Genomic DNA, 25297 nt, shown 5'->3' with positions numbered 1-25297 from the left:
CCTCATTCTTATAAAGGTGTTTTCCTCCCCTCTCAAATATCCAAGTAAGATTTATGGATTTTGTTGTTGTTACTATTAGAACAGACCAAATTTCTCCAAATTCATTTTTATGAAGTTATCACATTGAAACTCCCCCACAAATAGATGCCATATTTTTAAATTCCATCTTAAGTAACCATGGAATTTAGGCCAATTCATTGAATTTCCAACTTAGATTTATTCCTGTTGCCTATTGGGGATAATTTTTATTCTTAAACCTTAAAACCCAAAACTCCACTTCAAAACTGCAGTTCAAGTATTTGCCTCAACTCAATTTTTCTTCTCCTCAACTATAAAAATTATGTATGTATGTACTCTGTACAAACTTGGAAAAGTCAAAACAAAACAAAACAAAATGTCCCTTCACTGAGAAGAAATTATTAATATTTAGGCATATTTATTTCAGTCTTTTAAATAAATTTTTTTCATAGCAGGATCATTACGATATATACAATTTTATTTCCTGCTTTTAAAAACATAACAATGAAAATTTCCCCTGAATTAGCACTCTTCCTCAATAGCCCTTTATAGCTGTATAACATGCACTCATATGAATAAAACACAATTCACACAAACTGTCCCACATTATTAGACATTTAGACTTTTTTCATTTTTTCTATCATGACTGCTGCACTTAATATCTCTGTGCATAAATCTTAATCCGCACGTCTAGTGACTTCTACAGGATAGATTCCTAGAAGTGAAATTATTGGGTCAATAACCATAAATACATTTATGGTTTCTGACACAAATAGCTTTCCAGAAAGATGATCAAGTAACAATGTCACTGAACATTTATGAGAGCATCCATCTTACTGTACCCTCCCTAGCATTTTAAGTTATCACTTCTTAAAAGGCTGATTAATTCTGTAGGTAAAAAAAAAAAAAAAAAAAAAAAAAAAAAAAAAAAAAAAAAACCACTTTGAAAAATTTCTAATCGTTAGACTGACCTGTGGAGGTCAATGTTCCCTCAACATCAAAATAATCTTTTATCGTTCAAAACAAGATATTAAATTTTCCCACATCTAAAATGCATTCAAAACCACAAATATGAAAAGAATGCAGTCATTTGTTGAATGTTTTCATTAGGCAACTAAGGTACTGTGGTTAAGAAGCCAAGATCAGCCAGTTCAATGTACCAGCCTGTGACAGTACAGAGAGACGCCCAGGGCAGAGGGATGTGGGCAAAATAAATTCTGAGCTAAATCCATTGCCAGACTTTACAAGAGACGTAAGAGTTGAATTACCATAAGTCAACACCTATCAAAAGGAATACATTAGAATATTTATTAATATATCCAGACTATATTCAAAATTCATTTAATAGCTTTTTAAACAAGAAATTATCTTACCTCCTTCTAAATTGGTGCATATTTACATATATATCCAACATCTTTTTTATTTAATGGCACATACGTGCAAAGAGCAAATGGTCCAGACTCAGTCTCCCATAAACCAGGGCCTGAACTGATCACTTTATTACGTGGAAAAATATTAGATAAATGGAAAGTTTTTCTGCTATGCTGGAAATGTTTTGGGATATTTTCCCCACATTCTCTTTCCAGGAAATGGCCCCACTTTCCCCAATGTTGCCCACAGTTTCTGCTTAATGGACACAAGATAATATGAGTAGGGTGGAAAAGTACTTAATGAGCACTTACTATGTCATAGACCCAGTGTTAAATACTTCATATGGGTTATTTAATTTAATCCTTATAAGAACTTAGTGAGCTAGATATATTTTTCAGATGTGGAATCTGAGTCTCGGTGAGGTTAGTTACTTGCCCAAGCTGGCGAATGGCAGGTCCATTTGACCCTGACTCTGACCACAGATAACTGAACCGAGGGAAAAGGAAGCCCTTCTATAAGCAGTCCAGCATTCTGCCCACCACTGTGAGGCCCAGCACAAGAAAGAATTGCTGGTACCATCCCAGTTTTCTTAGGGATTTTGGAATGGGGCAATTGAGATCATTTTGAGTTGTGGGAGAGAGAGCTGTTGAAAGGTCACGTCAATTTGAGTCGGGGCTGGCATCGCAACCAGCACGACGATGCATCACATGCAAGGAGAAGACAAGGAGTAGGCACTACATATTGTAAGGTGAAAGCAGAGAGAGAAAGAATGAAATCTGCAGAGAGAAATCCTGCGTTCCTGCAACTATATATTCTCGTTAAACAGCCCTTTTTGGAAGCTAATGGGAGCAAGTGCCTGCTTTTTGTCATGAGCTCCATCTAAAATATCCACCAAGGAATCTACAGTGGATTCGCTCTTCACTCAGGGATTGGACTGTCATCAGCATCTCTCCTGTACAGTAAATTAATACCACTAATAACAAACAACCCGCCACTGTGTGCTCCTTAATGGGATGCAAGTAGCTGGCATCCCTCAGATGTTTTCCTGCCCCAAAGTGTTTAACCTGAAACAAATCAAGTCTTTAGACTGAAATTACCAGTTGATAAGAAATATAAAGACGAGTAAGTTAAATGACATCATAGGGAAGCAATCAGATAAACTCAAATGTGAGACACATTCCATAAGCAATGGTCTTTTCAAAAAGTCAAAGTCCTTTGAATAAAGAAGAGGAGGAGGGATGAGGTGAGTATTTGAGAATAAAAAAGACTAAAAAAAACCATGGAAACAAAATTAAATATGGTCCTAAATTAGATAAAAACAAAAAATCCAATCAGATGCAATGCATGGCCTTTGAATGGTCTGTGGGGAAACCAACTATAAAAGACAATCGGAGAAATATGAATGAATGTTGGAGAATTACTGTTAACTTTTTTAGGTTTGATAATGATTTTCCTAGGTGTGGTAATGTAGGAAAACATCCTTATTCTTAGGATGTATATATTGAAGTATGTAGAAGTAAAGGGTCATGATACCTGCAATTGTATTACTTTGAAATGATTTAGTAAAATAAAGCCAAGTTGTATATACACCTTATAGATGGATAAATAGAAAAATGTTAGCAATGGTTGATTCTAGATGGTGGATGTTCACTGTGCTTTCAACGTTCCATATGTTTGAAATTTTTCATAATAAAAAGTCAAAAAATAGCACACTGTAAAAATAATAATCATGGAAATCCCTTACAAGGATACAAGGTGGAGTATGACATCCCTTCTCTCAATAAACTATATTCACTAGTTCCTCCTCCACTGCTAAAACAAATATTGTACATACATTTTCAGTTTGGCCCCAGATGAAGTTGTTGCTTGTTTTTAGGGGGCATGTTACACAAAAGGCCCATTCAAGGTTTAAAATTACCATTGCCCCACCGGGATCAACAGAAGGTACAGCAGGTTCGCCATCCCATCTAATACTCTTGCTTAGTTATAAGTTCTCTCCCCACTCCCTTTTCAATGAGCAGGTTTAGTTGAACCTGCATCAATTAAATGTATATCTGATACAACCCTATTGAGCCTTCCTTAAATCAGAGCTACCATTTAAAACAAATCCTCATCTGTTTATAAAATGTAATCAGCCTCATTCCTTCTTTTTTTCTAAATGGATGTTAAGTCAGCCCTGATGATACAAAAACACATTTAGCATTAGCAGCATTCTGAACAGAAAGTTTTTTCCTCCCTGAGCACGTGTAAACCAGGTCAGGGCACTGGTGGTCCCTGTTGCTGCTACAGCATCTAATCCCGCTGGTTTCATTACCAGCACCACATGGAAGTCAGGGGTACTAGCCATGCACAAAAAGCTTGGTCCAGGAGTTGTGTTGAGATTTCCAGAGGTGGATGGCAAAAGAAGAGTGTCTGGGTAGGAGATGGCAAATATGGAAGGCCCAAAAATCAAGTAGGAAAAGAATTTTCATCATCAGTCTTACATAGGGAAATCCATTTAAAATTGAGCCCTATGTAATCAAGCTCTAATGAGCATTTGCTTTTAGAGAATATTTATTTTAATTATTATTTTAATTACTGATAATAGAAATATTCTAAGTCACGTTTAGTATAAATAAGTGGTTAGTAAGTAGAACATGTGCCGAACATAGATAGGAGAGGGTGGAAGGAGAAAAAGATACCAAATGTTCACAAGGGACCTGGTTACTAAACGTTTTTTATGCATTAAATATGTTTGAGACTTATGAGGCACTAAGTATACAGAGGCGCTAAATACTTGTGAGCACTTAATATGAGATCTTAATTCAGCCACCCACTAGTGACACCCATTCTAGTTCCATATGTCCTCTGTCCAAGAAATACACACGAAATAGAAATTAGCCAGTTGTTCAGCTGGCTAACTGACAAACTGCAACTACTGACCAGGTATACTTGACCCTCATTCTTTCTGATAAAGCAAGTGTGTCTCATTGGCTCAGGGCATCTTCAGTCTGTGGCCCTCTTGCTTGAATTCAACTCTGGTACCTGCAATCACATCATGAGTCAGGAAGGCTGCTACAGTAGAGGGGGAGGGGGAGGGGGAGAAAAAGGACATATCGGCATTGTGAACCCCAGGGTTCAGTTGGAATCCTTCCATCCTGTCTGCATCCTCTCTATAGTATGTATATCAACTTACCCCATCTTTTCCCCCTTGCTTCTCACTGTGTGTTTCAACTGGTTTAATGGACAGTGTTTTGTGAGCATTTAAAAGGGGTGGGGGCTATTTAGACCCACAATTAGCTAAACCAAGTCTTAATCATTAAATGGGCCACATTATGTGAAGAAGAAAAAGCTGACAGGAGAGAAGAAAAGTCTGTGACAGGACCTTTACCCAACCCCCGTGCAAGAGGCTTCAATTTCCATCCACAGTTTCTGACATGGGCAGAAAATAAAGAATATAAAATCCAACATGGAGGGAAAAAAAAAGCTGAGGGGAAGGTTTAGCTTCAGAAGAGAAATTTTCCAAACTGGTATATCCCCTGGGTTCTCAATATCACCATACCCTCCCATGTCTTCAAACAGCATAAGGACCTTTCAGAGATGACAAAATCACTGCCATGATATTGTTCATGTAATCAAGACTAAATTTAAGAAAAAATTTTAAAACTCCATAAAAAGTCAAAAATATGACAAACCACAAAGCAACACAGACTGATTCTCAGGCCACCTTCTACTTAGAACTCCTATGCTATAATACTTCCCAATATTATAGAAATGGCCTCTGCTATTTCAGAATACAATTTTCCAGGACCTGATATTTTTTGATTAATCCAGAGGGCTATAATGTTTATGTCTTATGAGCAGTCTATTCTTGTTCCCAGACCAGACAGTTAAGGATTGAAAAAATATATATCAATAACTAAAAGCACTGCTTTAAACCAAACATGGAAGAAGAGGAGTCAGGAGTTTTGTCTACCTGAGAGTCAAGACTCTGGGAATCAGAATGATTACCCTTTACTATGGGATAAGAGATAGGGAAGCCTTTTAAAGACAAGAATTGTTTGTCACACAGAAACTTCATTTCTTTAATAGTTATTTTTTTTTCTCTCTGATTCAAGCTGGTTTTGCCAAGATAATGGCATGCGACTCACTAAATTTTTTCACCCACCCTTGTCCTCAGTATGCCTGCTCCTTTAATCATTAAGTCTTAGGGCAGAAGATTAACTGAGCCTCAAGTTTATAATCATGAGGACAGTAAGTTTTGATTGGAATTTAGACTAAGGATAACATCTTGGCTCTAGATGTGCTTCAGCCTCAGGCCCATTGAAGCAGAAAACCCCACCGGGAGGGACCAGGCCAGAGAACAGACAGGATGGCACTGTGGCTGATGCTGGAACTGGACACGATGGTCAATTACTTCATCCTCCTCCAATCCTCCAAGCAGTAGCACCCAACTCCTTTAGTTTCCATGACTACTGATTTTTCCCTATAAAATCTGTACTCCTGAGATACCTGAGGAGCCAGGCCTTTGAGCAATAGCTCGCCTGTGTCTCCTGGACTTACAACTCATTAATAAACCTTTCTTTGCTGCAAAACTTGCACATATCTCTACTTTGGCTTAGACACATACAGGCGGAGGGGCCCTTTTTTTGTCCTGATAACAAGTGCCTCTTCCCTTCTTCTAGGAACTAAATGTTACTATGTTTACTATAAAGGCCATCATAGTGGTGCGGCAGAACTCCACTCCATGGCCATTGCCGATTGGAGTATCCACCTGACCCAAGATGGACCAGTCAAAATCCCTCCTTAGCAATTTTGGCTCTGAGAGGAAAAAGGCCATCCTTCTGCAGACAGCTGCATTTCCATAGTATGAGAAAATGGAGGAAGTTAGTCTGCAGAAAAAATGTAGCAAGTAACAGGAGTTGGGAACCCTCATAGGCTCCTGGTGCCCGGTTCCAGGGGCTTCTGAGGCCCTGCTGCATTCCATGAGATATTCCCCAGACCTCTGTATATTAAAAAAAAAAATCTCTTTTTTTAAGTCAATTTGAGTTGAGTTTCTATCACTTGCAACACAATTTCCTAACTAACCCAAAAGACCAAAGTCAAAGCATCTATTACCCTGCAAAACTCTAGAACAAAAAGGAACTACTGAATTGATAACTGCATAAAATAAACACAGGCATCTATAAATTCTAACACAAAAGTGCAGAATTGCACAGCTGACATACAAGCCAATATATCTCCAGAGACTTCACATGTGACTAAAAAAAAGAAACTATTTTTGAACCTAAAACTGAGCTTCAATGTGCCTGGCATATTTTTGGTGTCAGCAGAATGAAGATGACCTATGCTTTTCCTCACAAGTGTTAACATCTACTCACAGGCTGGCTTCTCTACCACCTGAAGGGAAATGAGATAAAAGGATGAAACGGAAACCAAAGACAGTTTTTCCTTTTGAGGGGGCACCTCACATGGAAAAGCCATCTAGTAAATGCACATATTTAGAAAAGTCATTTCAGGTAGAAGAGCACCCTAGGTATAAGGAGCTAATATTTTCTGCACATTTAACTACATGAGGCATTATTCAGATCACTTTACATGCATTATAACCAAGTCTCATGTTTCGAAAAGATGGCATTGTTGTTCCCATTTTGCAGATAAGGGACGTGACGCTCTGGAATGTGTCTTTTCTGAAGGTTCCGGATGATGTTCTGATCCCAACGCATGTGCCTTTTTACCACTTAAGCTTTGGTTATAATGGCCAAAGACTATGCATCAAACTCAGAGTTTGGGGTGTACAGGGGCAGCAGACAGTAAACTCCCCATTCCGAGAGTGCATGGAGGCAGCCTCTAGACTATCGGGGAGGTGTAGGGGGAGGTATAGGGTGAGGGCAAATGTCTTGCAGCCTACCATGAACGTGCCAGCCTCTTCTGTGGATCCAGATTTCATCAGACCCCAGATGTTTTGCCACAAGACATGTTTGATGATGCACTCTGATGTTCTCCAAGCCCCAGAAACTTTTAAAAGAAGCATCCTCTTGCTTGTGGAAGATTTTGATTGTGGAAAGAGTTTGTTTTTCATTATTACAAGTTTATTGTTTTGCTAATTATAAAAACATTATATACTCTCTCTAAAAAAATTCAGACATTACAAAAATATATAACCCAACCACAGTTCTCTGGGACCTCACTAATCCCGTGTTGTTTGTCATCAGTGATATTCATTCAGACTTTTTTCTATGTATATGTTAATATATTATCTCCCTACAAAAGGAGATTGTTTTAACTTTTGTTCTCGTTTGCTTTTCTTTACTTACTGGTTTAAACTTCTAGATATATGTTTTACTTTATACACTTCTGTGTCATTTGCTCTCATTCAGCAATCACATGGCTGAGAGCACAGGCTCCGAAGCCAGGCCACCTGGGTTCACGAGCTGTATCTCTTACTTTATCGCTGTGGGACTTTGGAGACGTGTAATTAAGATTCTGGGCTTCAGTTTTCCCATCTGGAAACTGGATATAACAATAGTATCTACCTTAATAGGGTTGTTGGGAGGTACGATAACATACAAAGCACTAGAAACAGTAGGTAACGTATAGAATGAGCTAAATAGATGAAATCGTTAGAATGAACAATTTGACTTTGTTTACTGATCATATGTATTTTCTCTTCTGTGCTGCCTATTCAGATCCTTCAACTATTATCCTAATGAGTTTTCAAATTTGTGTTATTGCTTTGCCAGAGTCCTTGGAACTGGGCTCTTCCTCAAGTTAGAGAGATGTGAAACTTAAGAGATAATTGGTGTAAGGGAGATTCTCTATTGCTGGATTTGAAGATGGAGGGAGCGACATGGCAAGGACCTGAGAGTGGTCTCTAGGGGCTAAGAGTGACCCCGAGCTGACAGCCTGCAAAGAACCAGAGACCAGTCCTACAACCAAGAGGAACTAACTTCTTCCAATAACCTGAATAAGCTTGGAAGAGCTCCTTGGGCCTCAGATGAGACCCCCACCCCAGCCAACACCTTAGTAAAGTTTTGTGGTTTTGTGAGATCCTGAACAGAGAACCCAGCCATGCCATGCCCTAACTTCTGACCTACAGAACTGTGCTAATAGGTATTGTTTCAAGCTACTAAATTTGTGGTAATTTGTTATGCAGCAACAGAAAGCTAACATACTCTATCTCCTCATCCGTAAAACGAGGATAAGACTCAAATAACATCTTCCTCTTGGGATTGTTCTGGGACGTAACGTATGAACAAAGCACTCGACATAGAGCCTGGTATAACTGTAATAAATGCTAGGGGTTAGCTACCTGTGATTAATGGAGCTGTTATTATTGTTTTCATAATAACTGATAAATATGAGGTGACATATTATTTCATGAATATAGTAGAGAAAATCAAAACTTTAAAAATAAAGTTCAAAGGAGTTAGAAGGGAATTCAAAAGGATTCTGGGTGGTAAAAGTTTACCACAGAATACTCCCTGTGTCTAGCACTTTAAAAAAGATCTTCATGTCTAACCTCCTTTGAAGAAAGGCATGTGTCATCAACCTTGTTTTAAAGTCCTACGTTCAAATGGTGGCTCTGACACTTACTATGGCTGTGATTTTAGGCAAATTAGCAGACGTGGGGCTCAGTTTTCTAATCTTTGAAATAGAAATAAATACTATCTGCCATGCAGGACTGCCATAACCCTGCCTGGAGCCAATCAATGTTCAATAACAGGAGGTAAATGTACAAACTAAGGCCGAGAGAGAAGAGAAAGCTGTGCCGCCTTCTTCTGCAGAGTAGACATGGTAAGGACACAGTAAACACTGACTTGGCTGGGTATGTCTTGGGTATCAGAGACTCTGTACTCTGCTGAGTTGTCAATTTCAGTGCATTTTAGTCTGACCTTCAAAAAACATTCAGCTACACTGAGGGTTTGCCAACTTCTCTCCAAACATGGGGTCTGGGATGCGTCGAGGCAGGTATGGAGCAGGCACGGGAACCATTATGTGAAGCCATGATTCTAGTTCTGATCTCTTCACTTTGAGTGACCCTAGGTGTAGTCACCACTATTTCCTGTCTGTCTAAAAACTAGACTCCCTTTTGGTTACAGTATCAAACCCTTCCTTGGTGAAAATGCCCCTTCCCCACCTCGAGTAAATGGCTCCAGTGGAGCTGTCAATCATAAAACCCTGTCTACTCAGCTTCCTCAGAGGTAGCATATGCCCAAGGCCTATACAGTCCTCTTGACCACAGTGACTGGCCAAGGTACAACCACGTGACCTGAGCCAGGGCAATCAGAATCCTAGGCTGGGATTCCACATGTGAACCCTGGAAACAAAAACTTCTATCTTCATTCTGGGAATGTGTGGCTATTTGTGGTCATCTACACCCTCCAAAAATGTCCACATGCAGTAGGCAGAGATAAGCCCAATACCCCAGGAGTGGCACAGCTGAGAGAGGGAGTATCCCTGAACACCACTGCGCCTGAAACCCACCCAGCTCAGTGACCCTCAGTCACATGAACCAATCGATTCCCCATTCCACTTGAACTAGTTTGAACTGAGCTTGTATCACTTGTAAGCAAAAGAGTCTTAACATATTAGGCCTTAATTTCACCATTCGAACATTAAAAGGTTGAGTCTACAATGTCTAAAGTCTCTTCCAGGGCCCCAGAGTCTAGAAATTCCTCCCCATATGGACTAGGCAAGAGTGAATACCAGGCACTGAAAAAGAGACAAGACAAGCACAGCCCTGAAATTTGGTTGATATTTAATTGAAACCTCAGTTCTGACACTTAATACCTCGCACACAGTACCTCTTGCTAAGTATTTCCTAGTTAACTAACAGGCAATGGCAGAAGTTGTGCTCCTGACATTTTCACATTTTAGGGTTTCCTCCCTGAGTTGGCCTCTGCCTCCCTCCCTCCCTCTTTTTCTCTTCCTCTCTCCTCTCTCTCTCTCACTCACTTTCCTTTCCCTTTCCTTTTTTCTTCCTTCTCCCACCCCTCAGCTAACTGAGGGAGCTATAGCAAATATTTTCACAGGAAGGGTGGAAATTCTGAGCTCAGCATTGCCCCAAGCAGATGGGAACCAGATGTGCAGTGAGCACCTGACAGAGGAACTGTCTCAGAGCAAGACATCCCCCAGGGCCCCGCCTCTCTCGGGGCCCTGCCTTCTTATCCCCGCTGTTCTGTTCTGGTTTTACTCATAATATTCCCACCGTAACTGCCCCCACCCAAGACCCTCCTCTTGGCTTCTCTCCATGAATGTATCTGCAGCACCTCTGGATCTGGTGACAGGCACAGCACCTCCCCTTGCCCAGGAGAGTGAGGAAGTCCTGGAGGGTTGGTAATACCCAGGGCCTCTGTATCCTTAGATGAGCATGGGGACCAAGGAACACCACATGCAGTCACCAATGACAACTCGTGAAAGGTCTAAACAGGCAGAAGGGATGTGTCATCCAAGAGTCATGAGACCTTCCTGAGCCTCTCCACAGTAAGAAAAACAACTCCTAAGAAAAACTACAAATGCTGCTCCTAACGCCTTGAGGAGTAATGCATGTCTGCAGCAAATGTTTCCAGGGGAGATGAGGAGGGGGTTACAATACATTTCACTCAAAAATACTTTCCTTAAACTTATTTTGAAACTCTTCTACCCAAATGTCTACTCCTTAAGCTGCCAACCACCCCCTCCTCCCTGTGCCCCGTCCCCTGCTCTCTCCTTCGCCCTCACGTGTCTCCCTCCTCACTTCTCATCTAGAGCAATGTGGTTCCTTCTCCTCTTGCCTCTCCAACCCATTTCTCACCTCTTCTCCCCTCCCCGCCGCCAAACCCACAAACGCCCAGGACCTGGGTGAACTAAAACAGGATCCTTTTTCTTTACAAGCTGAAGAAGAATGGAATTCGAAATGCTCATGGTGGTTTTTGCTGTCATGTGTATAAATATGAGAAATTGGCTAGCATGGAGATTCTAAAACCTTTCTTTCTTAATAGAGAAGGAAACAAAGCTTTTTCACAAAAGCCTTGCCCTGCCTGAGGACAGCATGCAAAGCTCAGTCTAACAGGCAAGGAAGTCTCATTTCATTATAGAAAATGTGTCGGCTAGAGAAGGCCTCAGTGTCTTCATCATGGCTTTCTGCATCCTTCTCCTTCTTCAGCTACGATTACCATAATGATGGTTACAAAGTGTGTCCTGGCTGGGAGTGAGAGTGTTCCCACTTGGTTGGGTTCTCTTCCATCTCCATGTCATGGAGGATTTTGCTCCAAGGTGGCGAGAGATCGCTTGGCCACAGAGGAATCTGGCAATTCACTAAGACCCCAAACCACCTCCCTCTGGTACATCTTGATGTCAGTTTGTCTAACTTCACCCCCAGGGACCAGAAGTCAAAGTAAGAACAAGAGACCAAAGTAAACACCACAACTGACCTAATCACCTAACAGACTCTATTTACTCCAATAATTTTAACTGCTTGGGAAAATCTTATAAACTGGTTAAGAATCTGAGGGCTGATGTGAAGCTGAAGTCAACAATGCATTAGATTCTGACACCTATTTGGTTCCAATTAGCCAGGGGCAGTTAGTGTGTTCTCCAGAGGTGAATTACTAGCTAGAAATGTTACCATCGCAAGGATGAGGCCGACAAAGATCACTTAAACCAGGTGCGCGTCTAACAGGTTCCTTTTTAGCAGCGAATTCTATACACCAGAGTTATGCTCAAAAATTCACAAAACATTTTTCAAGGGGGAAACAGAGAAGTCTCACAGCCATAGGCAGGGTAATCAACTGCTCCAGTTTGCCAGGGAATAAGACTAAAGAGTTTTCCCAAGACATGAGATTTTCAGTGCTAAAACCAGGACAACCTCAGGCAAACTTGGGTCCTTGGTCACCCTAAGATGTACTCCAACACTGGCTAGTGACCACTGTTGAATAGGAAAAAGAGTAGGATACAATGAAGGGAGGGTAGAGAGGGAGAGAAAATAAAGGCTTTCCAAAAGCCAACTTGATCACAGAAGGTCCAATTTCTCTATAGTTCAAAGTTGACTATAAATTTCAACTATTCCAAAGTGTTTTCTTGTGTGTGTACAAACTATTTTGTCAACTAAGGGTTTATGGTCAAAGACTGGCAGATGCTACAAACTCCATCAGCTCTCCCTAATGTAGTCTCCATGCACATCGACACACCAAAGACTCTAAGAACTGCAGCAGTGGACACATTTAATTTGCTGTGCTCAGTGTGTCTCAGGTTTATTTGAGTATACAAGTCTTTTTTCACTTGTTGGCTATGATTATCCAACTGAACACACTTTGAGAAATGGGGATCTTATCCACAAAGCCGTAAACAACTTAGGAGGTATATGACTTAAATTCAGTAAGACATACACATCTATTTAAGAGGTCAATACATTTCTCTTCATACTAAGTGAAAAACACTGTAAACTTAGCTAAAATAGAGCCATGATTCATATTTACTTTAACAAGACATGAGGAAAATGGCTGAAGCCTATATAGAATATTAAGATGAATTGAACCAGTAAAACAGTGCTAAAAAGACTAAACATTTGAACTTGCAACATGATCTGAAGTGAATTTTGTGTCTGATGAATATGATTTATTCATTCATTCAACAAATTAATTAAGCAGGTGACCTTTGCCAGGCACTCTGCTAGGCCCAGGAATGTAGCAGTAAACGAGAGAGAGTGACAAGGTCTCTATACAACCGATGCTTGGGCTTCCGATCCTAAATTTCATCAGTGCTAACAACTTCATCGTAACAATGAGAGGAAAGTGCAGGAGTCCATAGGAGGGGGCTCTCGCTCAGACTTGGGGGTTGGGGAGAGGCAGTCACGATGGCTCCCCACTGGAGGTAATGCCAAGGTTTAGCCTCAGTGGATGAGGTGGATGGGCCAGCTACAGTGTGTGTAGGAGTGCAGTGCTAGACAGTAGGGGATCGTGTTCTGGGCAGAAGGAAAACCCATGCAAAGACCTGGTGTTGAAGCAGAGCTGCAGCATTCTAAGGGTCTTGTTCCAAGGTCAGAGCTACCTATTTTAGCACACAGTAGGGCAACCACACACTTTAACTATTACTATTATCGTGTTAAGGAAGAAAACTTTGCATCAAAAGAAGGTTAGATCTGACCCTTCCTTCACCTCTAAATGTCTATGCCTTTGTGATTGGGAGGATTTTATGGTTCCCTTTAAAATCTGTTTAAAGCTTACAGATTTCTCCTTCTGGAAAACAAAGTTCTGTACAAAGTCATAAATCTATTCATTAACAAACTGTACATTTCTGATTTCTTTTTTCCTTCATTGTGCACTGGTTCTCTCCCTGTTCTCAAGAAAACAGCCACAAAGCTCATTTCATCAAACTTGATACCTCTGGACTTCTTCACAGGATGCTTCCAATATCCCAAGACCTATAGGGCAAACAAATGTCAGTGGACGCTTTTTAGGCCACTTACATATTTTAATTAAACCACAACCGCTGACTGTAAACATGACTTCCTCAAGCGGTAAAGCAGAGAAGCTTTCTCGGTGGAGATTTTGATTAGTAAAGCAATCCCAACAGCATCCTCTCTGGAGCATCCAGAATAGGACAGACCCAAGGAAAACACTTACCCCTCTGAAATTCCAGGTTTTAGGAGAGGGAAACATGGAAAAGTTGTTTTGCCGCTGCCGTTTAGGCCTAGAAGAGGAGAAAAGACAATGTGTTCATTATTCATTGGTTAGATATTCAGAGGAAATCACAAACTTCAGATGCAGCTTTATCAAAAACAGAGATGCATGGAGAAATGGCCCAGGCATAGCAGGCAGCCGGAGTGTTCTCCAGCTCTGCAATCTTAAGCAGCCCGATTCACTCCAAATTCCCTCCCAGCACCCAGGAGGAAAGCTCCAGAGTCCCTTAAAAGAATTAACCCCTCACCCTTAAAAAATAAAACAAAATGTAAAATTCAACCTGGATGCAATCAAACTCCAACCTTGATCTTTACTTCTCACATACAAGCAATTCCCAAATGAACGCCATCAGGTGATGTTTATAGCTTTGGCTCAGCCTGGAACTCTCCCCAGTTGCCCACACGCTGGGGAGTCCCAGCACCTCCACACAGGCCACACTTCAGCTTCAGACTTCTAAAGGCACAATCAACCGGACATGTAGCTACTGCCTAACAAGTCAAAACTGATTTCCTCACCTATTAATCTCTCCACATAAATCGCCACATAAGTGATGGGGGCAGCTTCAAGCCAAGTCAGCACCAAGGGCAAGCAACCAGCACAGGGAAGGAAAGATGCACCAGTGTGGCTGAGCAGCTCCAGGCACCCCAGGCATTTCTGTATTGTAAGGTGAATCTAAAATTGTAGCTGCCAACATATCCTGTAGAGACACCTTTTACCACATCCTTATGGGGTGATAAATTATTCTTACCCAAAATGTTACATCTGTCAATATGGATATTCAAATTTCATGTTTGCTTGAAGTACTACCTCACTGAAAAACACTGAAAAAGATCTACCTTGGACTTTCCCTGAGGTTTTAGTCGCTGGTGTACCAAAGGGTGGGAGTGTTGGTTTTTTACATGATGGTCACACCTTTCCTTTGACCTCTCTGCCATAATCGGCAGTGAGACACGGCAGAATGCTTGCAATGGTCATTGTGTAGTCTTTGCCAACATGTCAGGCCTGAGTAAAAAGCTTGATTGGCTCTACCATACAAAAGAAATAAACAAAATACAAGATAATTTTTATATCAGCAGCAGCTAACAGGTACTGAGTACTTAAAACAGATATGCTAATACTTCATATAGTTAATCTCGTTGACTCGCACTGTGACCTAGAGTTCATTATTGTACCCATTTAATAGATAAGAAAAGAGAGACCTAAGGATGTTAAGTGACTTGATGATTATCACATAGGTGAAATCAAGATTCTGATCTCAGTTGTCTGATCTCAAATCCCATTGTGTTTTATTAGCTGTGTGACCCTGAGAATGAGGCTTAGTCTTGTCAGCTTTCATATTCCTATGTGCAGAACAGGAGAAATAATGCCCAGTACATAGAGTCAAGATGAATGAGAGCTCTAACTTCAGTTCTTTGACTACTGAATTGTCAACAGATGTCAGTATGGTGCCTCCCCCCCTCCCCCCGCCCCCAAATCCTGACTCCAAGAACAGCCTTCAACAAGGGAACAGGATTGACACAGAAGAGCCAGCACAACTCACCAAAACAGATGAGAACTCCCACTTATGCATCTTTCTTTCCGGCGCCCTTCTCTGCCTCACCCTCCTCCTCACCCACACAAACAACAATAAAACCCCAAGCTAATCACATTTCAAGACAAACAGAGAACACGTGGGTGGTTACTTAGATTTAATATCCTTTTCTATTAAGTAACATTTTGCATCCAAAAAGACATGTCTCCCTCTAAAAAAGAAAACCTTAGAATTCAACAATATTTCTCCCTGGACACCCTTCCCTCCCCTCCCAGGTTATAATTGGGCTTTGCTTTCCTGATCATTTGATGAGCTTCACTGCTTCCAAAGCAATAACATATACGAGAACATTTTGAGTAGAGGTTCAGTCCACAGAAAATGACAGTCATGATAATCAACAGTGATTAAGTTACATGGTATATACCAGAGACTAGTCTTGGCCTACATAAGTCTCACTATAATAAGACAGGTTATTATATTAGGTTATATTATAATATTAATGTATGATATATAGGTAGTATTATAATGGTGTTCTGTATTATAATATTTTATACATAACCCATTATAATGGCATTACATACTTAATATATTATAATTTTGTATCGAGATATTTTCATAGAATGTTCTAGTATAATGGAGATATTATCATTACTCCATTTTACAGATGAGATAAACTGAGACTCAGAGAGGTTAAACCACATGCTGTAAATCACAAAGCTGGTAAGTAGCCAAGTTGCAATTCATACCAAGATGTGCCTGACTCCAGATCTAGAGGGCATAGCCCCTTTAAGATAGAAAGAAGCCCCACCAAATGGGGCAGAGCATGCTTTTAGAAGAATGTTCCTTCTGGGAGGGCATCAGTTTCTGTAGGGCCTCCCATTATGAGGCCTCTTAGGCAAGGAAACAGCCTCAGAGCAATTCTGAGGGCATTCTCTGGCAACTTGGACGCATACCTCCAGGGTGGGGAAACTGCCAGGAAACCTCCAGAGAAAAGGGCTGTCTCTGTGAGCTCCCCCCACTCCTTGCATCCCACCACCAGGCTTTCAGATCATTCACATTAGCTGGAGTCCCTTTCAACAATCTCATCTAGCATCATAAGAGTCTCCTGATAGTGTCCTGCTTCTCCCCAGCGTAACACTACCATTCAGGTGGCTTAAAGGACAGCTTCAGGAATTAAAACCCACTCTCCTGGGAAGGCTTCTTTATGGAGCCTGAGAGGGGCATTGGCAGCATGAAGTACACCATCTCAGAAGCTTGTCAAGGCCAAGTCCTCACCACAGGAAGGCAACCGGTCCTGGGCACATTTGTTCTGTTTTAGAGGCAACTTCTCTGCACTGTGAGCAAAAGTCCTACTGAGAAATGGCACTTGGGTCTATAGGTTTCCCCAACACAAAGACATGCAGTTGGGACCTCTAACAGGGCTGGGAGGAGTTATCTATAGTGTGCCCAGTCCTCGGGCCCTAACATGAGCAGGTCCTGTGCACAGTGCATACACACGAGGTTAGGAAGCACAGGCCAGCCGCAGACGTCCAGAGGACAGTGCTGTCCAGTGACCATCCGCCTCTGCAGAGGGGCTGATGGGAAGCCAGGAAAGGTGTGCAGCAGGAGAGAAACTGCTGAGACAGGACAGACAGCTTCTTGCCTAGAAGGAGGTTATGACCCAAGGAAAGGTCAGAAAGAAAAGTTATAAACTCTCCATCCTCGGGAGAGCTTATAGTTGAAATGGAGAAATGCCTTCAGTAGGAGTGAAAAGTCAGGATTCAAGACGCAGTTAGGAAATAATCTCAAAGTCAACTGTGTGTGGCTAGACTCAGAACAAGTTTAGTAGCAACAGGCCTTAGGGTTGCCACATGAAAACAAATGTGACTCTTTCCACTGCCTTGAGAAAAGGATTAGTGCCCACTTTCAAAACAGCTCCTAAGCGTGGGGGTTTCAGAAGTGGACATTTGGACTGCTTCTGCAGCTGGTGCACTGCATGTGGCCAAGAGCCTTGTGTTCAGGGCAGAACTGACTTGAGGCTCCAGCAGTGGCTCCCTCCCTTTCTTGCTGGGGGACTTCAACTAGGCTACCTACTCTCAACTCCCTCTGAGCCTCCATTTTCTCATCCATGAAGTGAGGATAATAATATCTTTTCACAAAATTGAAGTATCAAATTAATATGCCACATAAAATGTTAGGCAGAGAGTGTGGCACTTAATAGGTACTCAAATTGGCTGTTATTATTATTATCATCATCGTTATTATGATGATGATGATGATGATGATGAAGAAGACAACTTTCACCCAGCAAGGAGGAATGTTACTTATGATCATTGGTAAGGTGCATGCTGGAGAAACAATAAAATTTATACTAATTCTTTCAGATTACATTAAATATAAGTAAAATAAAACAAAGGCTTTAATGTGCTATGAATGTTAAGTGACACCATGACCACAAATATGAATACAATGTAACCATGAGGAGACTCCCCCCCTTCTAACTCTAATTTCCTGCCCCGCCTTTTCCCTTCCCAAAGATTACTAATGTTTGCCAGCATATTGTATATGCTTTAAATATTGTAGTATCTGAATTTCAACACACAGCATCTGCTAACAAATCTTCTTTGTCTTTTGTTCTACCTCTCTCTACCCATGAAGACAACTGCAGCATTACTAGGAAAACCAAATAGCTACACCTTACAAGAGAAGATCGTGCCAAATGTGGTACCACCTGTGCCAGATATTTTTATTCTGCTTGGACCACTTAAGATGGTGGTGATTATTTTCACTTCAATGTCTTTTTAGTTCTGTTTTTGGTACATAAGCAACGATGGACTGGCAGGTGTTTAGCCAAGTGAATATGCAATTCTTTGAGAAAAAGCTCACTCTAAAGGGGTAATTCGCAGAATGGAAAGCTCACTACTTTGGCTTCTCAAACAAAAGCACAGAGGCACCATCCAGTAACAAGTTTCTGTAGTTCATCAAGCCACACTTGGCTTCATTCTAGTCATGCTATGGTTGGAACTCCAACTTTTTATTTTCTATAAATTATGGGAAGAAAGAATCACAGAAACTCAGAAATAATCAGCTGGTACGATCACTTGGCACTAGTCAAATCTTCTTTGCAGCAGTCCTGTAGAGAATGCACCCTAAAAGAGAGCCCTCACTCCCAGGAGAACTGGTCTATATTCATGGGGGCCCACACATCACTTTATTCACCAGTACTTACTGAGCCCCTACTATATGCCAAGTACAGTGACAGACATTAGAGATATAGCGGTGGGTGGACATGACAGAGCCAGTTCCTGCTTTCATAGAACTTCCAGAAGGACAACTAGACCTAAAAAAATAATAATAATAAGAGCAAGAGCAAGTGAGAGAGAGAGCGCGCGCGAGAGATTACAACATAAGAAGTCTTAAAAAGAAAAAAAAAAAAAAGGAGTGGTAGTGGGGAATGCCAAAGGGGCTCAATCACAGTTTGAGGAGCCACAAAGGCCTCCCAGAGAAAATGATGCCTCTCTGTGACTTGACAGAGAAGAAGGATTCAATCAGGTGATGAGCGAAGGAACAATGTGTCAGGCCACAGGAAAAGCATCCTAAAAATGCAGAAGGTAAAAAGCCGATCTTTGAAAAGATTAACAAAATAGACAAAACTAGCAAAACCAATCAAGTTAAAAAGGGGCGGGGAGAGCACTAGTAAACCCTGTCATGGATAGGGACACATAACTACAGATACATAACTATAGACACAGACATCAATGAAAATTATAAAAGAATATTATCAACAACTTTATGTAACTTATCAAAACTGTCTCAAGGGGAAATAGTCTGAAAAACTCAATAACTAATAAAGAAATGAAAGAAAATACCAGGCTGAGACATGTTTACTGATGAATTCAATAAAACTTTCAAGAAATAAGTCATTCCAATTTTACACAAACTGTTCTATAGGGACAAAAAAGAGTTAAGAATTAAGAACTAAAGGAGAGGAAGCACACTTGAAAAATTAGAAATATAACAACTTAAATGTCAACAAGGATTCGCATTAAATGAAGCTGTATTTATTCTTTACAATGGAAGACCACATATAACTCTATATTAATAAAAAATCCTTACAAAAAGAAGAATGAAAATCCAAGTTGCAGGAGATATGCATGATATGGTATGATAGATTATATGATAAATGATCTATTATTTAGGAACACACAGAATAGCACTGTATTGTTTATAGCCACATATATATGTACTAAAATTGTAAGATATAAGACTACAGATAAAAAAGGCTCTATTGGCTACAGAAGAATGGTTCCCTCTGCAGATTAGAGAAGAAAGAGATTGGGGCGGGGCACACACAGGCTTCATCTCCACCTGTAATGTTTCATTTATTCACACAAAAATTCTGAAGCCGATAGATAGGGCAAAATGTTGATGTTTATTAAATATAAATGGTGGGTACAGCAATGAATGTTAGAATACTCTATATTTTGCTATATGGGTGAAGTATTTTAAAATTAAAAACAATAATAAGTGCATAAATTATAGCACAGTCATATAATAAAATACTAAAGTATCCATTAAAAATAATGAGGTATACTTATGTCCTCACCAGCCAAGACTAATAAAATATGGTATGTCAAATAAGAGACAGGACAAGATGTAAACTTGCTTATGCTCACTCGCACACGCGCGAGCGCACGCACACACACGCGCGCGTGTGCGTACAGAATCAGCTATATGTCTGCCGCACAGTGAGGGCCCTGGAAGGGCACATGGCCGAATGTTGACAGTGACTGATTATGTAGCTGGGGAGGGAGGTGAGCAGTATAAGTGTGGACATTATCTTTTACATTATGTATTTTAAGATCTTTACTATGGAAATATATTGCTTATGTAATGAAAATTATCATGATGTTTATAAAAAGGCTTTAGCTGATGGGGAAGGAGGTAGAGGGGCATGAGATGAGGCTTGACAGGTGGCCAGGGCTAGCCAAGGCAGAGCCTTAAAGGCCAGGATTAGGGGTTTGGCCGTGGGGTGATGAGGCTCCACTGGAGAGTTGTAAGTGGGGAGCGACATGACAAGATTTGCTTTCAGAAAGATCCCTCTGGCTAGAAAGAGGAGAAGACAGCTGAGGGGGTGCAGGGTGAAGGCAGGGATCAGCTGATTCGTTGCATCCAGACCCACTGCAGCCTCTCTCATGGGGCACTTTCGAGATTCTGGAGTGTCTGTTCAGTCTTCTCGCTTCCATTCTCCGCCCCTCCACCAGCTCTTTTTTTAGAACAGCACTGTCCAGTAGAAACATCATATGAGCCACATATGTAATTTAAAATTTTCTATTACCCATGTTAAAATGGAAAAAAGAAATAGGTAGGTTTAATTTTTCCAAAACGATTTTAGTATCCATCTGAATTTAGAAACATTCAAAAGAGCAAAAGATTTTTAAAAGGCTTTAGAGAGGTAGTATCTGGAAAAACCAAGGGACATTCTCTTCAGGTGACAAATGTACAAATGACCTACTTGAACAGGGAAACAAATGAAATTCTTCCCCAAATGGAGAGTAGCCCAAACAAATGTCTATTATCTGTCTCTAAATATTATAGAACTACTCTATTCAAACTAATTCCAGAATTAACTAAAAAAGAGAGATTGAAATAGTTTTTAAAACCCACGAAATTATTATACTTGCAGTTACCCTTTTGTGGAATATTTGCTCATTTACATAAAGTGGTGTTCTTTTTTACTGATATGTAAGGGCTCTTTATATATTTAGGATATAGTATGTAGCAAAGTGTCTAGCACATAGCTGGTACTCTAGCAACCACATTATAAAGGTATATGTTAAATTCCTTTGACTGATGAATGGATAAACAAAATGTGCTGTATGCATACAATGGGATATCATTCAATTATAAAAAAAAATGGAGAACGAATAAATGCGACAACATTGAACAACTTTGAAAATATTATGCAAAGTGAAAGAAGCCAGACACAAAAGGCCACATATTGCATGATTCCATTTATATAAAATACCCCAAATTGGCAATGCCACAGAGGCAGAAAGCAGACTAGTAGTGGCCAGGAGCTGGGGGAAGAGAAGGGATGGGGAGCGATAGCTTAACGGGTACACAGTTTCTTTTTTGGGTGATGAAAAAGTTCTAGAAGCAGATACTGGCGATGAATGCATGACATCATGAATGTACTTAATGCCACTGAATTATTATACACTAAAAGTGCTTAAAGTGGTAAATATGTTATTTTACCACAATTTTATTAAAAGTGAGGGCGAAATATAGATATTTTCAAACAAAAGATATATATTTAACGAAAAAAATTCTCGTAATATAATAATGCAATTAAAACGCTATTAACTGCTCTAGAAGAGAGAATTCTGTAAACAAAATCCAGGAGAGCAGGTATTGCGTGCAGTCTGGAAACCGATGAAAATGGCTCAGACGTGACGTTTTATCAGCACTTATGAGACATCAATCAGTCCTACAAGTCCGTTTCTGAGACACATATTTACGTGAATCATTCAACAATGATAAAGCTTCCCACGTTCTGGCTTTCTCCATTTCCTCCCACTCTCCGCCCAGCCCCAGGTCTCTGTGCTCAGAGATTCTGCAGCAACACCCATTCCATCTTCTGCTCCCATCTCCTGAGCCATTCCGCTGCGTTTCCCTTTAGTGCCTGAGCTTCCTGTGAAGCTTTTATCTTAAGAACCACTTTTCGCTTTTCACGGGTGCAGTCTTCCAGAACTGCCAATGGTAAATACATTTCGGTGATTCTTGAGCCGTGTTGTAAAGGGCAGTCTGGCACAGTGGTTAAGAGTGCAGACCCTGGAGCAAGCTCTGCCATTCACTAGCTGTGGGACACTAGGCAAGTGACTTAACCCCTCTGTTCCCTAACTCCCCAATCTGTAAAACAGAGTAATAACAGGACTCTCTGATCAGGCTGTTGTGAGGATTAAAGGAGTTTCTGTATGTAAATCTCTTAGTTCCTGGACCATAAAAGGTGCGCTTTAAGGGCTGGCCCCCTTCCAGGCTACAGCTCTGGAAGGCCAGGGACTAGGTGATTTGGATTCACAGCTGTCTCTGTACTCCCTGAAGTCAGTATGAGCTTAATAAATAGCTGGAGATGCACTGCCTTGCCCTCAGCAAGTCTGCGATTAACAGCATCACAGAATAGCCCCATATACACATTGATGGAATATAAAATACACATATAAAATCACATGTATGATAAAGAGGGAGAGGAAAACACAGGGAGAGTAGGAGAAGGGGAGGGGAAAAGACAGGGAGAAAGGAGAGAAGGAAGGATGGAAGAGGAGAAAAGAGGAGGGAGGGAGAGAGAATGAGAACAAATTCCATATAAATTTCATAGCTGAGGCCATCTCGCAGTGGCTTCTGAGCCCCGGGCATGGACCCTGATGTAAGCCTGACATGGGGCTTTGAACCTGCATCCATCTCAGCCTCTCTCTTCCCCCAGGATTCTCTCAGGCTGAGCTGGATCCTAGATAGGCACTTTCTGAACAAAGGTCCTCAAATCCTTGGTCCGGAACTGTCTGAGTGAACAGTACAGAGGGAATACTGGTCATGAAGGCAGGTCAGGCTCTAACAAGCGCACCTCCCCAAGGGCGCTTAAGAGCACTGGATTATACGTGATTTTTACCTTATTAACCCCACTGTGGTTACCTTGCTGTCTTCTCATCCAGAAGAAAGTATCTACAAAATGCCAGAACTTCTCCCATCGAATTGAAACCCCAAACACCCATGGTGTCGTGACACCATCACGTCACGACAACTATCCGTGTCCATTTCCATATTTCAAGTCCATGAATGAGCCACAGGATGCTCATTCGCATTTCCATGTGTTGGGCAGCCATTGTAAACCTTTCTAGAACAAAGTAAGGCCACCAAAGAGAGAAGGAAGTCACACAGGTGGTCAGAGCATGGCCTCTGCAGGCGCCAAGACCTGGGCTCATGCCCAAATCCACCATGTGACTTTGGGCAATTTACAGAACTTCCTCAAGCCTGTTTCCGACTTGAAAATGGACAAGACTTAGACTTCACATGGTTGCTATGAGGAGTAAATAAATAATTCCTGTGAAGTGTTTTTGCATCCTACCCAACTCACACTGAGTGCTTAATACATGTTAGCTCTAAATATTTGCTGAGTGTCTACTAAGTGCCAGGCTTTGCTGTAGGCAAAAGAGATACTGCAGAGAGTGAAACACGTGTCTTAATTTCTCAAAGCTTACATCAGGAGGTGAGAAATTCTATGGGGAAAAAAGCAGGGTAGGGGAGTAGGTAAGATGGAACTAGCTGCTATTTTCTATGGAGTGCTTAGGGCAGGCTTCTCCAAGGAAGTGATGTTTGAATAGAGACCTGGAAGAGAAGAAAGGACGTCTTAGGTGGACAGGACAGCACGTGCAAAGTTCCTGGGCCACGGCTGAGGGGCAGAAAGACCAGTACTGCCAGAGTGGGGTAAGTGAGTGAGCAAATTGCAGAGAAAGTCACAGAGGGAACAGGAAACAGATGGCTGGGGTCTTATAGGTTTCTGTAAGATCTTTGGATTTTAGTCTGAGTGAGATGGGAAGACTCAGGAAGAACCTGAGCAGAGGAGAAACATGATCTAACTTTTAAAAGAACTGTTCTTAACAATGTGTGATGAGAATAGCTGGAGGGGCAAAATAAGGAACAGGGAGGAGGTAAGGAACCTGCTATGGTGGCTCAGGTAAGGGACAGCAGGGACCAGACCAAGATGGTGGTGGTGGGAGTAGTATAGTGGGCAGTGGTGGAATAGTGGACATATGAGAAGGGAGCGTAACAAGATCTGCCAGTGGATTCATTTGGATGTGGAGGGTGAAATAAGAGAGAAGTAAAGAAAGCTCTGAGAATTTTAGCCTGAGCAGTTGGGAGGCTGGAGAAAACCTACAGGAGAAGCAAAAGTGGGGACAAAAATAAAGAGTGGGCATAGCACCTTTGAAATGTCACATTTGAAACGTCACATTGGTATGGACCTCGAAAGGAAGATGTGGAGTTGGTGGCTGGATATAAGAACCTGGAGATTATATTTGATAGTCATCAGCCTTTAGGAAGAGGAGCTCTGCCAAAGTGAGAGGAGAACCAAGAGAGAGGGGGCATCCCTAGAGACCAGCGAGGACAGTGTTTCAAGGAGCACTCAACTATTTCACTACGTAGGGGCTGGAGAAATGCCCACTGAATTTGGCAAAGCAGAAAACCCTGTGGCTTGACAAGAGGAAGTAAGTGGAGTTGGAGGACAAGAGCTAAGAGGTACCTAGATGCAGTGTTTGTAGAAAATTTAAGTTGACAGGGATCTTAGGTATTGACCAGTCCACTGAAGTCATTATAGTGTGAGCTCCCTGAGGGCAGATACTTCATCTGTCTTTTGAATGCTTTATTCCCACTCTCTGGGTACCTACCTGGCACTCGATATATGCTCCATAAATATTTGTAGAACTTTTCTGAACTTTCTTGACATCTCCGGCCAAATAGTACAGGTCAACAGGAACTTCTCATTGCTAACGGCATGGTATGGAAGACAGCGAGGAAACTCATACACAAATTATTCCAGAATGGAATGTTTCATTTCTCTCTCTTAACTAAAGAAACTAGAATTACTGCTACTTGGCATTTATTCAGCATGAAAATAATGTGTTTCCCAGTTACTCCCCACTAATATTCTGATCCCCTCATCAGTGGATGGATGACTTTTCGTTGGCAGCACCAAACTTCAAAT

At 41.2% G+C, this 25297-nt stretch overlaps 1 protein-coding gene across 2 annotated transcripts in view; it reads right to left on the bottom strand.

The window, feature by feature from the left end:
• Positions 1-25297, bottom strand: part of ARHGEF3 (Rho guanine nucleotide exchange factor 3) — a 272865-nt gene that overhangs the window by 169371 nt on the left and 78197 nt on the right. The window contains exons 1-2 of one of the 2 annotated variants that reach the window (XM_016131542.2): positions 14546-14861; positions 13974-14040 (exon numbers count right to left, since the gene is read on the bottom strand). In XM_016131542.2, the coding sequence (XP_015987028.2) occupies positions 13974-14009 (36 nt within the window). In that variant the 5' untranslated portion in view covers positions 14010-14040; positions 14546-14861. Of the gene's footprint in view, positions 1-13973; positions 14041-14545; positions 14862-25297 lie in introns of those variants that run through there. The other variant, XM_016131540.2, reaches the window with a different exon arrangement.

This window comes from Rousettus aegyptiacus, unplaced genomic scaffold, assembly GCF_014176215.1.
Source record: "Rousettus aegyptiacus isolate mRouAeg1 unplaced genomic scaffold, mRouAeg1.p scaffold_m13_p_4, whole genome shotgun sequence".
NCBI lineage: Eukaryota > Metazoa > Chordata > Mammalia > Chiroptera > Pteropodidae > Rousettus > Rousettus aegyptiacus.
This window is presented reverse-complemented; position numbering and strand designations above follow the sequence as displayed.